General features: G+C 37.6%; 8 protein-coding genes across 8 annotated transcripts; 5 read left to right on the forward strand and 3 right to left on the reverse strand.

Annotated features, from left to right (window-relative positions):
- Positions 1-660: 660 nt before the first annotated feature.
- FDP41_011196 (uncharacterized protein) lies at positions 661-1,699 on the forward strand (the record flags this gene model as incomplete). The annotated part of the gene is made up of 3 exons (XM_044701577.1): positions 661-711; positions 982-1,216; positions 1,362-1,699. 3 exons carry the CDS (start codon positions 661-663, stop codon positions 1,697-1,699), a joined length of 624 nt encoding a protein of 207 aa, XP_044566979.1.
- Positions 1,700-2,029: 330 nt separating this feature from the next.
- FDP41_011197 (uncharacterized protein) lies at positions 2,030-5,834 on the forward strand (the record flags this gene model as incomplete). Its single annotated transcript, XM_044701578.1, has 4 exons — positions 2,030-2,479; positions 2,652-3,792; positions 3,937-4,249; positions 4,346-5,834. The coding sequence occupies 4 exons, from the start codon at positions 2,030-2,032 to the stop codon at positions 5,832-5,834; spliced, it is 3,393 nt and encodes a 1,130-aa protein (XP_044566980.1).
- A 219-nt stretch (positions 5,835-6,053) lies between these two features.
- On the forward strand, positions 6,054-6,620 carry FDP41_011198 (uncharacterized protein; the record flags this gene model as incomplete). Its single annotated transcript, XM_044701579.1, has 1 exon — positions 6,054-6,620. The coding sequence occupies one exon, from the start codon at positions 6,054-6,056 to the stop codon at positions 6,618-6,620; it is 567 nt and encodes a 188-aa protein (XP_044566981.1).
- Positions 6,621-6,765: 145 nt separating this feature from the next.
- FDP41_011199 (uncharacterized protein) lies at positions 6,766-8,388 on the reverse strand (the record flags this gene model as incomplete). The annotated part of the gene is made up of 1 exon (XM_044701580.1): positions 6,766-8,388. The coding sequence occupies one exon, from the start codon at positions 8,386-8,388 to the stop codon at positions 6,766-6,768; it is 1,623 nt and encodes a 540-aa protein (XP_044566982.1).
- A 478-nt stretch (positions 8,389-8,866) lies between these two features.
- FDP41_011200 (uncharacterized protein) lies at positions 8,867-9,742 on the reverse strand (the record flags this gene model as incomplete). Its single annotated transcript, XM_044701583.1, has 3 exons — positions 8,867-9,079; positions 9,238-9,408; positions 9,623-9,742. The coding sequence occupies 3 exons, from the start codon at positions 9,740-9,742 to the stop codon at positions 8,867-8,869; spliced, it is 504 nt and encodes a 167-aa protein (XP_044566983.1).
- A 353-nt stretch (positions 9,743-10,095) lies between these two features.
- FDP41_011201 (uncharacterized protein) lies at positions 10,096-16,110 on the reverse strand (the record flags this gene model as incomplete). The annotated part of the gene is made up of 8 exons (XM_044701584.1): positions 10,096-10,285; positions 10,355-10,776; positions 10,835-10,855; positions 10,961-11,143; positions 11,220-14,800; positions 14,991-15,224; positions 15,406-15,593; positions 15,932-16,110. 8 exons carry the CDS (start codon positions 16,108-16,110, stop codon positions 10,096-10,098), a joined length of 4,998 nt encoding a protein of 1,665 aa, XP_044566984.1.
- Positions 16,111-16,370: 260 nt separating this feature from the next.
- FDP41_011202 (uncharacterized protein) lies at positions 16,371-17,345 on the forward strand (the record flags this gene model as incomplete). Its single annotated transcript, XM_044701585.1, has 1 exon — positions 16,371-17,345. One exon carries the CDS (start codon positions 16,371-16,373, stop codon positions 17,343-17,345), a length of 975 nt encoding a protein of 324 aa, XP_044566985.1.
- A 182-nt stretch (positions 17,346-17,527) lies between these two features.
- FDP41_011203 (uncharacterized protein) lies at positions 17,528-19,139 on the forward strand (the record flags this gene model as incomplete). The annotated part of the gene is made up of 2 exons (XM_044701586.1): positions 17,528-17,597; positions 17,911-19,139. The coding sequence occupies 2 exons, from the start codon at positions 17,528-17,530 to the stop codon at positions 19,137-19,139; spliced, it is 1,299 nt and encodes a 432-aa protein (XP_044566986.1).
- Positions 19,140-19,219: the final 80 nt, after the last annotated feature.

A 19,219-nucleotide genomic window follows, 5' to 3' on the forward strand; every position in this document is an offset into this window, starting at 1 on the left:
CGAAATTTTTTTCAAGACGAAGTGTGATGAATGGATCATCCCAATTACAACAAGGATGATCAATTGGCTTTTCCAATTCCCGAAGCAACTCAGTGATTTTTCAACAGTTGTTTGAATGTTGTTGTGACTTATTCAATCTCCTCTAAAGATATATTCGTAACATAAAATTGAATCTGAACACCTTAGAGACTACAACAAAAACTCAGATGTTGGAGATTCTATATATACCCCCTTAGAAACAACTTTCAATGAACAATTCCTGGATCAACATCTTCATATTCTTCCTTGTTCGTCCACATGGAGTAGAAGGTTGGCAAGTCTTTATAAGAATTTGGTCGTACGATGGGATGTTTTTTTCTTTTTTTCAAACTTGTCATTTCGTCCATATTTTTATTTAACATTTATAACATACCTGTCCAAACGTTTGTAAAGAACTTGTATGACTCAGTTCGATCTCCTTCAGAGGGCGCCTCTTGTCCAATCAGTATTAGGAATTCAAGTTCATTTCAGGAGCGAGAACAACAGAAGTGGCTGTTTGAGTGGTCAAGTTTCGCAAAAAACAAATAATAGAAGGATTGGTCCAATCAAGACCAAAAAAAATATATCGATATTTTCGATTTGAATCTGATCATTTCTCAACACACACCAATCTCACACAAAATGACTTTCTGGTATGGTAACCCAGCATGGATTCCTACAGGATTTCAAGTGGTGAGTAGTAGAGATGTTGATGGTTGGGTGTGTTCAGTTTCATGTTTCATACTATTTTTCGTTATCGATCTCTGTGATGATCGGATCTGAAACATTATGGATGATGGACATTTATCACTTGTGAACGGTTGATGCCAATAATGATCTTCTTATTTCCATGATGATGATGATTCCATATTGATGAATATATGGATTCTGAACGAATCAACTCTGACCTTTTTCCTGATCAATGGATTTATTCTTTAAACTTCTCTCTCTCTGTTCGTGCAGCCTCCACACTTGATGCAAAACGGACCCATGTGGCAAAATCAAGCCATTCAAACCTATTACATGTTCGATAAAGATCGCAACGGAGTTTTAAAGAAGAAGGAATTCAAGAAGGCTTTGACTCATATGGGAGTTCACAAGCATGAGGCTAAGCATCTTTTCAAAATGATGGATCGTGATAGAAATGGTGTCATTACTATGGATGAATTTATCAATGCCTACTTGTTCATCATGGCAGGTAAGTAATAAGAAAGACACAATTTGAGTTTGATTGACAACACTTGTCATCTCCGATTTTATCCTTTTTCATTCATGTACCTGAATGGATTGGGAATAATTGAAAAACTATTGTTGAAACAATTTGTGTTCAATACCCATCACAGGTGGGATGAGATATCATGGAACTGGCTACTCTGGTACCTTCTCCACTCTCGGTCAAACAACCACTACCACCACAACCACAGTCATTGGTGGATCTCAACCAGTTTATCCTCCAACTACTGGTTATCCTCCACAAACCGGATATCCAGTACAAACTGGTTATCCACAAACTGGCTATCCACCACAAACAGGTTACCCACCTCAAACTGGATATCCACCTCAAACAGGTTACATGCCACAACAACCTTATGGAACTAATCCTTATGTTCCTCAAACCGGTTATCCACCACAAACTGGATATCCTCCACAAGGTGGCTATCCTCCACAACCTTATCAATAATTCATATTAGATTCTATGCACAATTCACCTTTGCTCGAATCGTTGAATGAATAAAACAATTATAATTATTGAAATTAGTTTGAATTCTTTTGTTCTACAAGTGACAGCTTTTCCAAAAAAATGCACCGACACCAACCCACTCACCTTCCCAAAACCACTCGTTATCGATGCTACGCGATCACACTTCTTCTACTACTACTACTATTACTACTACCCATCATAATCATCATCTCAATATGTTACATTAAATTTTTTCGACCAGATGATAAACCCATTCGATCCACCACAACAGTTCAACAGAGTTCCACTTCTTCATTTTTCATATCCTCCATGAGAACATTTTGGAATCCTCCATCCACTCTTCCATTCACAAAATATGGAGCACAACAAAATCCTTCATCTCCTTCGAAGCCGTCGTCGACTGCTTTTTACAAACTCTCGACACTCGCTGGAATGTCAAATGTCAGTGGAGACGGAGGACTCGGTGTGGATGCACAACTCAACCATCCTCGTGGTTTATTCTGTCATTATAACATGCTTACAAATAATTATGAATTATACTTTTGTGATACGAATAATGTTCGAATTAGGAAAATTAATTTACAAACTGGCATTATTGAGACTGTCATTAGTGATCGTGATGATGTGTTACCTGCAGTCAATGATGGAAGGTTATCGAATTTGGCATTTCCAACAAGTTTGGCATTATCGAGTGATTTTGTTCAGGAAGGAAATGTAACTCTTGTGATCACAAATGCATTTATGAGTGATGGAACAAAGGTACGTTTAGAATTTTCAAATTTATTGATATGATAATTTTCAAATTTATTTAATATTTTTCAAATTTGTTGATTTTCATATCACTGAACTTTTGCATCTTCCAAATTTGGACATACTGTTTGCATTTGGCGTTTCACTCTCAATTCACATTTCACAACAACAACAACAATAGATTATTAAGGCAAGTTGGAGTGGACTCGTCTCATGTCCAACATTGGGCTCCAATAATCAGTGCAAATCAAAAATGGAATTGCGAGAAATTGAGCTACCTTTGAATTTTCGAAATGTTGCTTCTGTCTCTGCCTACAGAAATCCCAAACAAAAAAATCGAACCGAATGGCTTTTTGTCGATTCCTACAATGCAATCATTACAAAAAATTATTATGAATCTATTGGTACGGAGAATGTTCCCACACGATTAACTCTTAATTTTGCAGGAACAACCTCAAAACCATTTGCAGGTTTTGTGAGACCTGAACGAGTATATGCAGATGTGAATAATGATCAATTATACGTAACAGATTTAGATGCTGGAATTGTTTATCAATTTACTTCCATTCTTTTAGGAACCACACTGACTTTAAAAAATCAATTTCTCATTTCAGCACCTGGTGGAATGACATTTTCAAGAGATGGAACTGTCCTAATTAGTGGAAGAGGAACAAGTAGGATTTATGAATTGACAAAGAAAAATGAGCTTAATTTAATGATGGGTTCAAAACCTGGGTTTGAAGGAGATGGAGGTCGTGCCAAAGATGCAAGATTTAACTCTCCAGATGATTTAAGTTATTGTAATGGAAGTTTATACATTTCTGACACGTTTAATTCAAGAATTCGAAAAGTGTCTTTTGATTCAAACACAATTGAAACCTTTGCAGGAAATTATGAATATACTGCATTTGGAATTGGAACCAGTACTATTTTAAATGACCCAACGTCTTTGAGTTATAATCCTCTATTTCCAAATGAGGTACTCATTGCTGACACAAACAGTAATGTCATTCGATCTCTTGATTTGATCACAAACAAGATACAAACGGTGGCAGGCAGTTACAATCCAGGTCGTTCAAATTCTTCGAACATTATTCGACCACAGTGTGCAGTGAGAGGCCCCAATCGAGAATTATACATTTGTGACACTTACAATCACCGAGTGTTAGTGAAATATGAAAATGGAACTGAAGAAACCATTGCTGGTATTCTTGGAAGTTCAGGATATAGTGGAGATGGATATTATGCAAAAGATGCAAAACTCTTTACTCCAACAAGTATTGCCATTAACAAGTTAGGAGAAATATTTATTGCAGATTCAGGTGAGTATCTGTTGTTTCGAACATTTCGATTTATAAATCACCGACTTATCAATCACAAATGAAATACATCATAATTATTGATGAAATGATGATTAATCACAAATGTTACATATATTTCATGAATATTTTTCTCTCTCTTCAAAGATAATAACAGAATTAGAAAAATCGACAAGGATGGAATCATCTCTACTGTGATTGGAATTGGTAATCCAAAAAATCCATGTCCTCGATCCAGTCAATACATTCAAATGCCTGTCACTACCGCCTGTGTCATTCATCCAACTTGTTTACAATTTGATCATGAAGGATATCTCTATTTGAGTGATGTTGGTCACCACATGATTCGAAAGGCAAGTCCTGATTTGACCACTGTTTATATCATTGCAGGAAATGGCCAAACAGAATTTATTAGAGATTCTGGAATTGTTGCAACACAGGCATCTCTCTTTTCTCCAAGGTGAGTTGTTTCTTTTCATAAATAGAATCATTTTTGGTGATGGAATTTGTGTGAACCATGACATGCATGTACCATTCATTCATACCATTCATAAAGAGGTCTATTTGTGATGGACAATGGAGATGTCTTAATTGCAGATAGTCGACATCATTTGATCCGAATTGTCACAAAAAAAGATAATTTAATTTCCACAATTATTGGAACTGGAAAACGAGGAGACAGCATCTCTTTCGAAAACGCAACTCTCAATAATCCCTTCTCTGTCATTGTCACAAGCAATAACGAAATTATATTTTGTGACAATGGTAACAACAAGATTAAGAAACTGACATGTGCACCAGGTCTCTCTGGAATATTATGTGAACCTTCGATGGATCAAAAAATTGTAATATTTATTTCAGTCATTGCTGCAACTGTTGTACTTGCCATTTGTTGTGTCATTTCCATTGTAACCATTCAATGTTATTATAATATCAAAAAACGAAAATCACTCCAACAATTACGAGAACCTTTGGTTTATCAACTCGAAGAACGTTTATTACCAATTAGTAATGTCACCATTGATAAGACTAGAAAATTAGGAAGTGGTACGAGTGGAACTGTTTATTTGGGTTATTGGGATGAAATTCTAGTGGCAGCAAAGAAAGTTGAAAAATCTTCATTAACAGAACGTGAAGTTGAATTTTATAAGAACTTACGAAATCCACATATTGTGACATTTTATGGAGTAAAAGAAGAAGAAGAAGAGGAAAATCAAGAGATTAAAAATGAAGGAAAAGAGCTCTATGACGATACAACATCGACCAATGGTCATCATGAAGGATCCATGTATCTCATTATGGAATATATGGGAGGAGGATCTCTTCGAAAATATATTTATTCTCTTTCGAAAGGAACTGAAAAATGCACATTTGTGGAGAAACTATGTTTATTGAAAGGAGTTCTCATTGGATTGAAATATCTTCATGAAAATAACATTACTCATCGAGATTTGAAGCCTGATAATATTTTATTAGATGAAAGACATCAAATTGCAAAGATTTGTGATTTTGGAACTACGTTAAAAACAAGTGCAAATCTTCAAGAAGAAACCACTCTTGGAACTCCAGCTTATTTACCTCTTGATGGTGTCACTAGTCAAAAACCAAGCACAAAAGTAGATGTGTATGCATTTGGAAAAGTCATGTGGGAATTACTTTTTGAAAAATCATTGGAAGAGGCATCATACACTCATGAACCTCCAATTCCTTTCTATTCTGCAGTTTCTTGTTTTGCATGGATTAGTGACAATCCTTCAGTAGGCATTCAATACAAGGATGAAACCAATGAAGATGAATGTTTCAAACAAATTGAAGCACATTCAGAAATTGTGTGGGAATATTGCAAAGTCATGAAAGAATGTTTCAGTCAGAGTGTGGAAAAGAGACCAACCATTTTCAAAATTTTAAATTTGTGTAAATTATGGATTGGAAGGTTGGATGAAAGTAAGAAGGTTATTACGAGTCGTGCAATGAATGTCATAGCAGTCACTGAAAATTATGTTCCTCTCGATTTGAATTCAAATTGGAATTACGTGAAAGAATAAGCTTGTCATGAAAATAATGAAACAACTTCAAGTTTCAACATATACTCCACGCCTAAGGTTGAGCGTCGTCACGACACTTGAAATTCTCAACCAACATACCATCATTTTTACCGATCATTACACAAATTTGTGACAATATTTGAAAAGATGCGATTTGACAGAGAGATATCTCTTTCAGTGCACTGAAATGTATTTGCAACAACAATTTGCAACAACAAAATGCGTAAACGAGCTCCAACAATCCTTCCTTCCGCCAATCAATTACCAGCTGCCAGTACTCACTTCCAAGAAATCACCGTTCAACTACTGTCACAAGAAACAACCTCTCCTCTTCAAAACAACATTTCCTCTTATTTTTCTCGCATGAATGGACCTGTCTCTTGTCGTGCCTGTGGTGAGCGTTCGAAAAAACTATTATTCTCGTTCGGAGAGAATATTTATTGTAAACGTTGTGCCTACGATATGGAACGTATCTATTTACAAAGTTTTCGACAACGAGAAGAAATGAGAGAACGAGGAAAGAAAGCTTATGAAGTTGACATGCAAATTGAAAAGAGCAAGGATGCAATTTCTCAACCTCCAGTCATGAATCATCCTGTTATGAATGTAATGAGACGTGCGAGTATCATTTCAGCGAATTTTCCAGAACTGTTTTCTGGAATTGGGAATTCACCTTCTCATGTGACATCTGGAAGTGTGGGATCTTCCGGTTTTACATCTACGACGACTTCATTGAATCCAATGGTTTTGAATTTGATGAATAATCCTTCCAAGATGTCACAGTAGGAATATGTCATTGACAGGTGAGCTCGCACTTACCACAGATTACTGTGATCTGATTTGTAATTAATTTGGCATCCATGAAAGAATACGAATTATTATCTACTTAGTTTAGGGTATTGGAAAATGATTAAACTGAAGCTGAAACATCCTATGACAGAGAAACACCATCGATACGTAATAAACGAGGTTGAAGCATGTAAATCATTCCATTTTGGGTGGTCACTATTTGTGTCTGCTCACTGTCCACTAAGGGTTGCTCAAGTGACATCTTTCTTCCTGATATTTCTCCATTCGAAACATCGATTAGCAAAAGACCACTGTCACATGCCACAACAACAGTACTGGCATGATCTACAGAAGGAGCTGCAGCTATTTGCAATGCGCAGACATTTGACACTTGAACTTGTTTTGTCACATCCACTGTCCATATCGTTTCAATTCGAGACGATTCTAGATTGACTTGCATACCAAGCAATCTATATTGGTTCTTTGTGGCATCTTCTTCCTGTTTAGTTCGAATCAAAATCACCACATTGTTATTGGGAAAAGCAATGGCATTGGAACATTCACCTGGCCTGTCTGTTGTCAACGCTACAGACTGAGTTGCCTGCGAAAGATTTGTTTTTAAAAAAGCAGTTGCAAAGATCATGGGTCCATCCATTGTCCTAAATTGTGACAAGGCCAACATGTAATCATTCAAGGAACTCACATGATGCGGGACTAACGAAGTGTCAACACTCGTTTGTGAAATAACTCTTCCACTTGCAATTTCAAACTGCACCAATCCTCCATACACGGATGCAAACACAAAGGGACTCTCCAAATCTCGAATCAATTGGCCGAAATATCCCTTACTTGACAAACTTGGAATTTGGTACAAGATTTGCTTGGTGTCACTATTCAAACACAACACTTGTCGACTGGTCGAGAGAAGAACTTTCGATGAGTCTGAATCTTCAAATAACAACAAACCGTGCATGACTTCCATGAGACCATCACTTTCGAATAGAATGGTCCAATCCTCGCGAATTAGTGACTCTTGAGTGGCTGGTGAGGTAGTAGTTTTGGAAGAGTTTGAAAATTTCAATAAATAATTCCTCCCATTGAACACATTCTTTCTCACGACATAGTAATTTCCAAATCGATCCAGTACTGGAAGTGGCATCACCACATCGGAATCTAACATTTGCAACTCGTAAGAAAGGTTGGCCTCCTTTAGAATACCATGGCGGAGACTCTTTAAATCCACAAATCCCAACACAGTTGATAACAAAGAGTCCTTGTCAACAAGTTGAGTCTTTTCATCATGATCACGGCTGGCAATGGTTCTCTCAAGAAAGAGTAATCGGTTTTGAGCAGTATCCAAAAGAAAGGAAGATTCTTCCAGGAGTAGCGCCTTGGATGTATCATTCGAGAGTGAGATGGAAAATTCTGAATGGGGGTGATGATGTTGTTGATATCGGAAGAGTCTCGATTGTTGGCTATTGAGATTCACTTGATTCCATCCTCCTCCTCCTCCTCCTTGTAACCTAATAAGACTTCCTACAGGTGGCGGACTGGATGAAACGTTCTGGTGTGATGAACGTTGAAGATAAGACTTTGCATTTGGATGATTTAAAGTTCCGACTCGAATGGAAAGAGCATTGGAAAAGGTGAATAACTCAATGAGGAGAAGAATTTGCAGAAGAAGAAAGAGTGTGTACACCACATGATTGTTAAGGTGAGAGAGAACACGTAACGATGGTATGGAAGAGACAGACGTTGGGGTCATGTCTTGTTTTGAGAGAGAGGTCCAATGGTTTCAATTTGTTGTTCTTTTTTCAAAACAAACGATGAAGTATGGACGTGTGTGAGGTGGGATCCCAACAATTTGGACATGATACTTGGAATTTCAAGACATCTAAAATTGGACATTCCAATAAATTTGGAAGCTTGGACATTTGTCGACAGCTTAAGGATGGCAAATTCTCAATAGATGGTAATTCGTAATCATCAAGGAAAATATCGCATTAAAAGTTGACAGGGTAAAATATAATACGATGATGTGAGCATTCGTTGGAAATAGGTGCAATGTTGTTATCAATAGGACTTCGGATTTGTTTACAATTTAAATTCAAAATGAAACGAATTGTATTTATATGAATAATATGTTGTTTGGTCGTCGTTGTGTGGTGACATGCAATCTCTACTTCACATAATGATGGATCAAAACGACGACCATGTCAACCTCGATATCGAGAAGAATAAATTTAATTGAATGGTTGTGGAGGATAACCATAAGGATTGTATGGCATACCACCATATGGCATTGGTGGAGGAACTCCATAAGGTACTCCTCCCATCATTCCCATACGTTTTCTGAAGGATGGCATTGGGGTAATATAGTTTGCACCTCCTGCCATGATGAATAAATAAGCATTGATGAATTCATCGAGAGTGATGACACCATTACCATCACGATCCTATGTTTTGGTTGTTGTTGTTGTTGTTGTGAAAATGTCAGAAGATGATGACAGTTGTGGTTGGTTCATCATTGTCAACAGGTTGTGGTGGTTCATATCCAATCCAAAATAAACAATGAACACTAACAATCACCGGAAAAGTAACAATTTTCACTTACCATCATTCTAAACAAATACTTGGCATTCATTGGTGGAATTCCGAAATGAGTAGCAGCAGCAAACTTGAATTCCTTCTTGGAGAGAGTTCCGTTACGGTTGAGGTCATATTGCCAAAAGATTTGTTGAGCTGCTTGGACATAATTGAATCGGTTGGCCATGATGTGAGGAGGCTATTTGTGTGTGCATTCCAAAAAGTTCGAGTCAGTCAGTTGGTCGATCGTGTGTTGATCATGATGGTTGAGTCATGACCGTATCATCATCATCACGAGAACGGTCATGAATATAAATTTTGACATTTTTCATCGAGATGATCATCATCACGCGGAAGATAGGGAGGATGATCCTGTTCACAAAAATCTCGGATGATCATCATTAAAAACTTACAACTACGAATCCAGCTGGCATCCATGCTGGAGGTGGACCTTGCCAATAAGTGGTAACCGTGGTCGTTGTGGTACCTGGTTGCACATACATTCCTGGCATTCCTGGATTATATCCGTACATTCTTATGATTCTGGTATTATGTGGTTAGAGACTGTGTTATTGAACGTGATGATGGAATGACATGGACAATGGTAAATAAGGTATTAGAGTTTGCCAATAAGAAACCATTCCAATTGAAAAACATTCGGTGTGAAACAAACATCAGTTGGATACGAGATCACGACGAAGGTGATTAAATTGAATTGAAATTACAAACGAATCGAAAACACCTACATATAGATTTGGGTTATTTTTTTGCGTGTGACTTGAAGAACACAGGCGTTAGTTGGGTTGTGGTTCCAAATGTTATTGCTTCCAATAACAAGTTTGTGGCAGGCTATTTTTGCATTCAAAAAGGAGAAGGGGCAGTCGACTCAGGGGTGTTCTTGATGTTCTTCGGGTGAGGGTTGTTGATCGTCCAAGGCATCAAAACCTGGGTCATAGGCTGATGCTTCGGACACAGAGCCATGACTCGAACGGCGATTTAATTCATGTCGTTTTTTAAGGTCTTGATATTCTCTCTGTACAGAGGATTCTGAACGATCCAAATCTTCTAAAGCAACTCTGTATGTGAGAAAAGGAATGAGTTCATTTGTGATCTGAAGAAAAACTTTCTTCGACGAACACACTTACCTTAATGGAGGATAGGTTCTACTCTCAATTTCTGCACACTTAATTTCAAAGACTCGACTCGATTCGGAGAGTCCTTTGAGTGGATAAACTCCCAAGTCACGGGCTGTGAATGTTCTTTCGATGGCAACTCTTTGACGTTTAGATTTAAAGCTACTGGCTTTGCTTGTACTTTTGGTACTCGATGTGAAACTGCTACTGGATGGCGTATCTTGTGTTTCACTTAATGGATGGTGACGAGCTCCATCAACACTCAGGTATGTTTTCCCGTCTGCTGTTTCACTCATAAATTCGACATTTGAATACAACTCCCGAGTTTTGTAAAACAATTCCTCGCTCACTAGCACTTGACCGCCATGTGCCAATGCTTCAATTCGAGCAGACTTGTTCACAACATTTCCAAAGTAATCGAAGCGTTTCATGGTCTATCGTTTGAATTCGGTCAAAATATGAGTAATGTCAGAAATAATAATTTAAACGTACCTTGTCCCAAACACAATCACCCTATTGTACATTAAAAAATACCATTCCCGGTTTATAAATCCACGTCATGACATCCACAACAGAATTTCAAAGGTAAATTCAACTGATACTTCAACTTGTACATACCTTTCCGTAATGTAATCCAATACGAACTCGTAAGCCACTCCAGAAGGCTTTTCGAGATTTTGGGTCCCATTCTTGACGACAATCCCACTCATGATAAAGGTCGCCTGGCCATTTAGCATTCAGTAATGCAAGTTGAACTTCCATTGCCCAGATAACTGCATCGAGTGGGTCCTTGAAAACGACCTGGTAACGTTTGAACAAGAAAACAAATAAAATTCGAACACTCCTTATTGAAGAACAAAAATCTTTGAAAACTTACATAAAACGAGTCACCATTCGTCTTGACCTCATAACCTCTAAATTGCATTAGTTTGGATCGCATAATAGAATTATGAATTTCTAAAGCAGTTCTCATTGCCTTTTCATTGTTTTGCCAAAGCTTAGTACTGTTTTGGACGTCTGTAAATGCACAAGTTATTTTCCCTGATTTAGGTGCATATTTGGCAGTTGGATCTCTTCTTGCAATCACTACAACCACAATACAAATAATCAAAGTGATGATAAAAAAGAGAGTTCCTCCAATTACAATGCCAGCAATAGCTCCTGCAGAGAGGCCAGGGACAATATATGTAATTCCACAAGTTTGAAAACGTAGTGAATAATTTTGGATTTTCTTTAGAAGAAAGAAATCTTGCAAAAAGTTGAGATAAATTTCTTTTGCTCCTTGATTGCAGCTACAGAATGCAGTAGTGGAAGAGCATGTCGCAGAGGTTGAAGAAGAGATGGATCGAGTAAAACTGCCGCCTGACGAGGTTGATCCTCCATTTGAGTCACATGTGTCTCCATAAGGTCCAAAATCATTGACACCAAGTTCAAAAACGGATCTGTAGAAGAGGGTCGAAATAAAAGACTGCTTGGTCACCTCCAAGTTAACACTATCCATATACTTCAAAATGTTGCCCACCATTGTACCAACAGCAAAACCTTCATAGGCTAGCATAGTCTTATTCATTTGGGGATAGTATTGAGAATAGTATTGAATAAATTCTTTGGCCATAATGTTTGTGAAAGAAGCTGAGGAAAACGGCTCTAAAAAAGAGGCAGTTATCACATTTGTTTTTAAACCGGACAGTGTTGGGCATGAAATTTCAGAAGGAATTCCTATCAACGAAGTGCTTGGTTGTTGTGCTAATTGTGCTATGAATGAGCATGCATCATTGCTGTTGGCTAAAACAAACACAAAATTTCCATAATACGGAACGTCATTATTGATGGAGCGCTTGGTAAGCGTTGGCAAAGGAAGTGTGGAAATCTTCACATTTTCAGCACTCTTTAAAAAGAACTCTTCCACACTTTTTGATGCAGAAGTCCAGTATTCTTGGTTTGCCACGAGAATGGTCAATGACAGCTGCTCTGAAGTTTGAAAAAATAAGGAGCGGGCATAACGAGCAACAGTTACCACTTCTTCCACAATGGATGGTCGAAGGTTAATAATAAATCTGGAAAACGGTGACCGTAAGTCTGGATGACCTGATACTGGACCAATGAGAGGAATATCATGCGAATCCACTAGGTCCCTCAACCCAGAAGCGTTCCCAGAGATCTTTGAGCCCAAAAAACCAAAAACCTTGTTTCGTTCAATTAAAGTTGCTGCCTTTTCCATCATATCTGCATCACTCGTATAGTATTCAGTATAGAGATGTACTTTTCTTGGAATTTCAGCATTATCATTAAGAGCTTGAATGAAGGACATTACACCAGCCTTAAATTCGTCCACCTGAGATGAGTTTTCGACAGGATACAATTTACCAAAAATTATTGGTGCTTGCACACTATCTTTCAATGCATTCACATCTACTCCACATTTAGATTTGTCAAAAGTTACAGTTGAGACTGGAACAAAACGTGTTGACACAAATTCGAAAATATAATTTGATCTCATTCCCAAGCTGCACTTTTTGGTGGTTGAAAATTGACCAAATGGTATTTGGTACTTGATAAACTCAGAGTTGGAAAACACCGTATCAATAAAACTTGAGCCAGAAATTTCTGTTTGAGGAGAAATGTTATCAAGGATTTCGATTATGAAACTTCCCACCAAAAAGCCTTCAACAACTCCTGTGGTGTTTACGTTGCGATTGGCAAGGTATTTGTTGGCAATTGATTGGTATGTGTCAATAAACGAATGCTTGGAGTGAACATACGGGAATGGTTCCACCAAATAAAAATGAATGGATGAAAATGATGAGCTATTCAGTAAATCAGCAATTCTTGACTCCCATTGCAAATGTTTGAAATACAGACAAAATACGACGACTTCTTCTCTAAGCTTAATAGAAGAAATACCGGTGAGAATTTTCTGTACAACATTGAACTCTATTTCATCGTTTGGCAGCGATATTACAAAAACTTGAGGATTTGCATTTTCAGCCATTAGGTAATCTTTGATTTGAGAGGTGGAAAGAGTATTTGAATTAGGAGAAAACATAATTTCACTATCTAAATAAAGTTCATACTCTTCCAGCATTCTCATAAATTGCGATCGAACATACTTTCCATCTGTGTCTTCAGATCCAATAAATGAAAAGCGGGTCAGTCCTAAAGTGTTCATACTGTAATCCAAGAGTGATAAAAGTCTCTCTCTGATCGATGTTTTTAAATGAATAATGTTCATGGAAAAATGCTCGCGCAATTTTGGCGAGTCGAAAGATGTCTCTGGATTAACCAACACCATGCTACTAAATTGTGATGCAAATTGCTCTAAGAATGAAGATGCTGTTGAGATGCTGTTAATCTTACTTCCAACAAGGCCAATAGCATTATGATCGACAACAAATTTTCTACTCGCATTAAGTAATGACTCCACGGAGGTGGAAGTGTCATTCATGACAATAGGTAAAATCTCTAGCCTCTTTCCCCTCACACCTCCTTGCTTATCGTTTCTGTCTTTGAACGCAGCAGATACCCCGGAAATAAAATCCGAGTTGTACGCACTACCATCCGAAATATGACCAAACACTATGGGAAGAGAAATTTTGGTAGGATCAAAAAAACAAGAAAAGCTTGAAGAGCCAGGTAAATCCCAAACAATGGGATCTCCAATTTCTGTGAATGAGGCATCAGCATTTTGTACAGTTTTCCATACTGATCGAAGTCCTTGATTGCATGAGCATGAAGAGGAAAATGAGGAGGAAGATGACAACACTCTTCTAGAGGTCCAGTCACTCCTAAGATGATAATTTTTGACGGTTTCACTCGATTCTATTGTTTTTGCTGTGAAATCAGATGGAGTTATTTCTGTCAATGTGGGCTTGTTTGAAGAGGATGTGTTCTCCTCAAATATAAAAGTCGATCTCCGAGAGGAGCTCGTTGTTGTGGAGCATTTTGTATAGGGTCCAACCACCGTATTGTCCATCACATAGGTTCCTGATTCATAGAGCAAATCAATGAAGTGAGATCGAGTCAAATCTCCAGACACACGTTGTGTGAGTACATTTATGGTTAACTTTGCAGCCATATAACCTTCCAATTCAACCAATGATGGAACAAAAGAAGGATTGTATGCCTTCATTGCTCGTTGGTATGACAAAACGATTGGATATTTCGTGTTGGTGGGAGCTGGAAATACTTGAGTGACGACAACACGATCTCTGTGAGGAAGAATGTTGGATCCAATAAAAGAACCTGTCATGAATAAAATGTCAGGATCATAGTCTGTTCTCGCCATGACTCGATTAATAAATTCAACAGTAGGTTTGTAGGTGGACATGCAAATAATGGCCTGTGGTTTACCTTTAACGATGGAGTTGAGTGCATTCGTCACTTCGATTGTATTTCTTTCATAGGTGCCCTTAGAGACAAGACTCATACCAAGAGCGTTCAGAGCAAGAGTAGATCCGTCTTTTTTGTTGCAAGTCAGCCGCAATGCAAGAGAATTCATGCCAGAAAAATCGTTAAGGAAATGTTGATTCGTGTTGTTTCATTTCAAGAATATCAACATCAAGCATATAAACAATGTTAATATCAATATTGAAAGATAAAATTGTTGTCAGTGTCACTGCATCATTTGAATCAACACACAAAAACGTACCCAATCCTGACACTCCAAAGGCATCATTCTGATAGAAGATTGAAATCCTGCGCAACATTTTAATGTTGACCAAGTATTCCACCATTGCAGCTGTTTCATCTTGATAGCTGGCTCTTACGTTGATAAGATTCGGATAGAAGGGCACACGCAGAAACAATCCTCCAGTTAGGGCGCCGATATATGGTATTTTTGATTCTATGAGCAGATTGAGAATGGCTTGACTTGTTCCAGTTCCTGTTGTTTTAAATGGATGATTTGTAGTAGCATTTCGAAACAGTTCATCCAAATGAGTTATTCACAAAATGAGTTGATTTTAATATTGTCACATGACAGATTAGAAATGAAAATTGAGTGACATTAAGGTTCATATTTAAATCGATCAAGTCGTATGAATTGAAATTCAAAATCTACTTACCCATAAATCCCAAGAATCCGAATATGGACTGATTATTCAGTAAATTGAGAGTGTTATTGATGCAGCGAGCAGGTTCATATCCGTCGTCTAAGGAGTAGAGGCGTAGTTTTTTTCCTCCCCATACACCTCCCAATTCGTTAATTTCCTTAAAGGCAGCCTGGGCTCCTACCATAAGTGGATATCCAAGTCTAGATGGACAACGGTCATAACCAACGCAACGGATGTATTGTAATTCATGGTTTGAATTTCATTCATTATTCGATATGTCGGTAGAGAGTAGCATTGGGATCATCATGATGAATTTAATAAGGAGAGAATTTGGCATGACCAAAGAAAACCAACAAATGAAATCAATGAAATTGTAGTTTTTCCAAGAACAACAATATTCAAGAATTTAAGTTGGATAGATTAGATTCAAATATATAGATATTCATTATTATTATTACCATGAATTGAAGTATATGTCGTGATATCGTAGAGTGGTATTATAGTGCGTGATATTCATCATTTAGGCTGTACTACTTACTCTCGTGTTTGTCCTGTCAGGGCCGTAGACTGACCAAACACAATTTCGGGCTCATCGTTCCATTTCTTGTCATATAACGTTTGATTGAATGTAAAAGATAGCTGAGCCTTAATGGACGTGCACGAGAGTAGAGTATAAGCAAGGAAAATAAATATCAATATTCTTCTTAATAACGTCATGGCAGGAATTGTTATATACTCAAAGAAAGAGAAGGAATTTAGCAACCAAGAAATGAAAATAGGCGGAAGGTTATGTATGTAAGGCTTTCACGCGTGCGTTTGCTACTAAAACTACGGTACTGTTGTAGCAACAAAGGTTGTTGTTGTTGTTATTGAGGCGCTTTTTTGTCGGCAAGAGGTTGGCTGCTTTTTTGCTATTGTTTGGCCACGCATATAATTTCGCGTTAAAGGGCAAACTGCATTGAGCGATAGCAAAAAAAATGTCACTCCTTCTTCCGCTTACGGTTCAACAAATTAAAATTTCGGAGTGCCATTCTTCGGATGATTTCCGAAAAGTGTTCATGGATTGTGATGAAGAAACTTCTCAATTAGATAGCCAGACCAGAACGAAGGAAGCCATAGATTCCATCTTTTTTCCTCTCAATCCCCAAGTAAAGTACGAGGAAAATCAATCCTCCTCGGTACAAAATAATTCGCCGTCTTTGATCTACTCATGTCCTCATAAGGTGAATGTAAAATTTGTACTCAATGCCACGAATGTAGTCGAGGCGAATGATGACGATGCGAACACAGAGGAGCAACAACATGAACAACAGCAACAAATTGAAAATGTTAAGCTTTTTGTGTCATCGGAACACTTGCTTTTGCTCAAATCCAACAGTAGTGGGATGACTGGTTACAAAATTCATTTCAGAGATATTTTGATGCATGGTGTTCAACAATCTCCAACCCTGTGCATGTATTGTCAATTATCAACCATTGAGAGTGGACAAGGAAAATCTTCCGTTGCGGAAGAAGAGGAGGATTTAGATAATGATGTGTGTGAAATGATCATCACAGTGGTAGCATCATCGGCAACACCTTCTTCCTCGTCAATGTCTGAAAAGCAACAACTCGATCAAGTCTATCGGGACATGTATAGAGCCTTCTCTGAAGCGGCAGAAAATGTACCCCTCGACAATCAGGAAAATGAAAACCTCAATTCCATGATGAATGATATAAATCTCGATGATAAATTATGCATGAATTCGGATGGTTGGGTTTACAATATTGAAGAAATGAGAAGGGCCGTTCTCATCAGAGATCGAACTGAACGAGAGGAGCATGATGGTGAATTGAAAATTTTGGCAAACCATGAAGTGGCGGCACCAGCTGGTGTCGATAGTGACGATGATGATTGGGAAGACGTCGAAGAGGAAGCCGAGCTTGACAATAAAAAGAAGAAAATCCTCTAAGATTATTTGTCATCTCACATTTACCAGGAAGTCATATTCATCATCACATCATCGACCATCGTCAATTAGTCAATGACAACGAGCACACAAAACAGCACTGGAATGAATTTTGATTGGAATGAAAATTTTGTTTTTTGTTCGAACGAAAAAAATATTATTATTGAATTTTTCTAATCATCATCATGTTGAAGCATTGGTTGCCAATCTTGCTTCGAGCTGGAAAAAAGTCCAGTCTTAGCCAGAAGGAAAAGAGTAAGTGCTATATTTTACACCGACCAGTTCATGTTGAATTCCAATCCATTTCATCAACCACCATTTGATTTTGCTTGTTCTATAATATTTTCAATTCGGATTGACTGTACATGATGATGGAAATACTACTTTCTTCAAATTAATGAATGAACTTTATTTCCTATTCTCTTTCTCTCTGAATCAACATTTATTCATCATTGGTAATGATTATCTATATATTATTCACTATTTTTGCTTCTCATATTAATCACGGCACACCACATCATCAAATTCCTATTCTTCCTCTCTTCATCGATTCATGGCACCACAACAGACTTGTTCCTCTCAATTTTCAGTCATCATTCTTCTTTCTCTCACTGCAGTCTTATACATTCAACAGAACACAACAACACCAAGAGAGCCTTCTCAACTACTTTCCAAAATCTTTTGCGTGTTTCTTCTCCTAAACCACCTAGTGAAGAATCCGCAGAAAGTTTGAGAGAAAAGGCTGAGAGGATTAAAAGAATGAAAGCCGAGGAGAGAAAGAACAATCCTCAACCACCTCCACAACAAGAGGAGGAAACAAACAAAACTGAAAATACATCTGAACAATCAACAGAGGAGAAAACATCAAGTGATAAATCCGACAAGTCAAAATCAAAGACTGACGAAAAAAAGAAGAAAACAGCTGATTATGAGGATATGGGAGACTCTCAAGCAAAAGAAAAGGTTCGCACCAAGCCAAATTGGCATTATTATGGTATGAAATATACATTACCAGTCGTTACTTTGATAGCTCTGTATAACCTCTTCAGTGCTTTTGCAGAGAAAGGGTTCAGCTTGAAAAATATGCAAGAAAGATTTGAGGAACTTATTTCTCCTTTGAAAAAACCACAAGTCTCCAGATTGCTGCCAGATATTCCTCAAGGTCAACCAATTAAGCCAGTACTTGTTGTACCAGTCGAAAATTTCCTCATTTATTCCTCGTATAATTCACGTACTGGTTGGAAAACTCAAAAACGTCCTGGAGTGGATCAATTTTTACAAGCTCTTTCCAAACATTTTGAGATTGTATTTTTCTCTGACAATTACATGTCACCATCTCTTGCTCAAATGTTAGAAAAAATTGATCAATATCAAGTGGCTCACAAGCTTTTCAAGGATGCCACTGTCACAGAAGGAACAAGAAATATCAAAGATATTTCACTTTTGAACAGACCTTTGGAAAAAATTATCATGATTGAACACCGTCCAGACGCCTACAGCAAACAACCAGAAAATACCCTTAAAATAACACCTTGGAAGGGTGATACTCAAGATAGAACTCTTGTTGATTTGATTCCATTCTTGGAAATGGTTGCAACAAAAGCTGGCAGAATTGATGTGAGGACCATTTTGCAAGAGTATGGCAACAAGGAGAAATTTGCTCCAGAAATTGCTCGTGATTTTATTAACATGTTGGAAAAGAGAAGAAAGGAACGATCTCCTCAAACTGCTACTCAACCCGCTAGTGAAGAAAAAGCTCCCTCACAAGGTGGAGGTTGGTTTGGATTGAGAAAGTAATAAATGAATATTTTATTTCAATAGGTTTGCGGTTCTTTGTGACAAAGGATTTCAGCTGTAATGCAAAGCGATAAATTAAT

The sequence above is a fragment of the Naegleria fowleri genome (assembly GCF_008403515.1).
Source record: "Naegleria fowleri strain ATCC 30894 chromosome Unknown tig9, whole genome shotgun sequence".
Lineage (NCBI taxonomy): Eukaryota > Heterolobosea > Eutetramitea > Acrasida > Naegleriidae > Naegleria > Naegleria fowleri.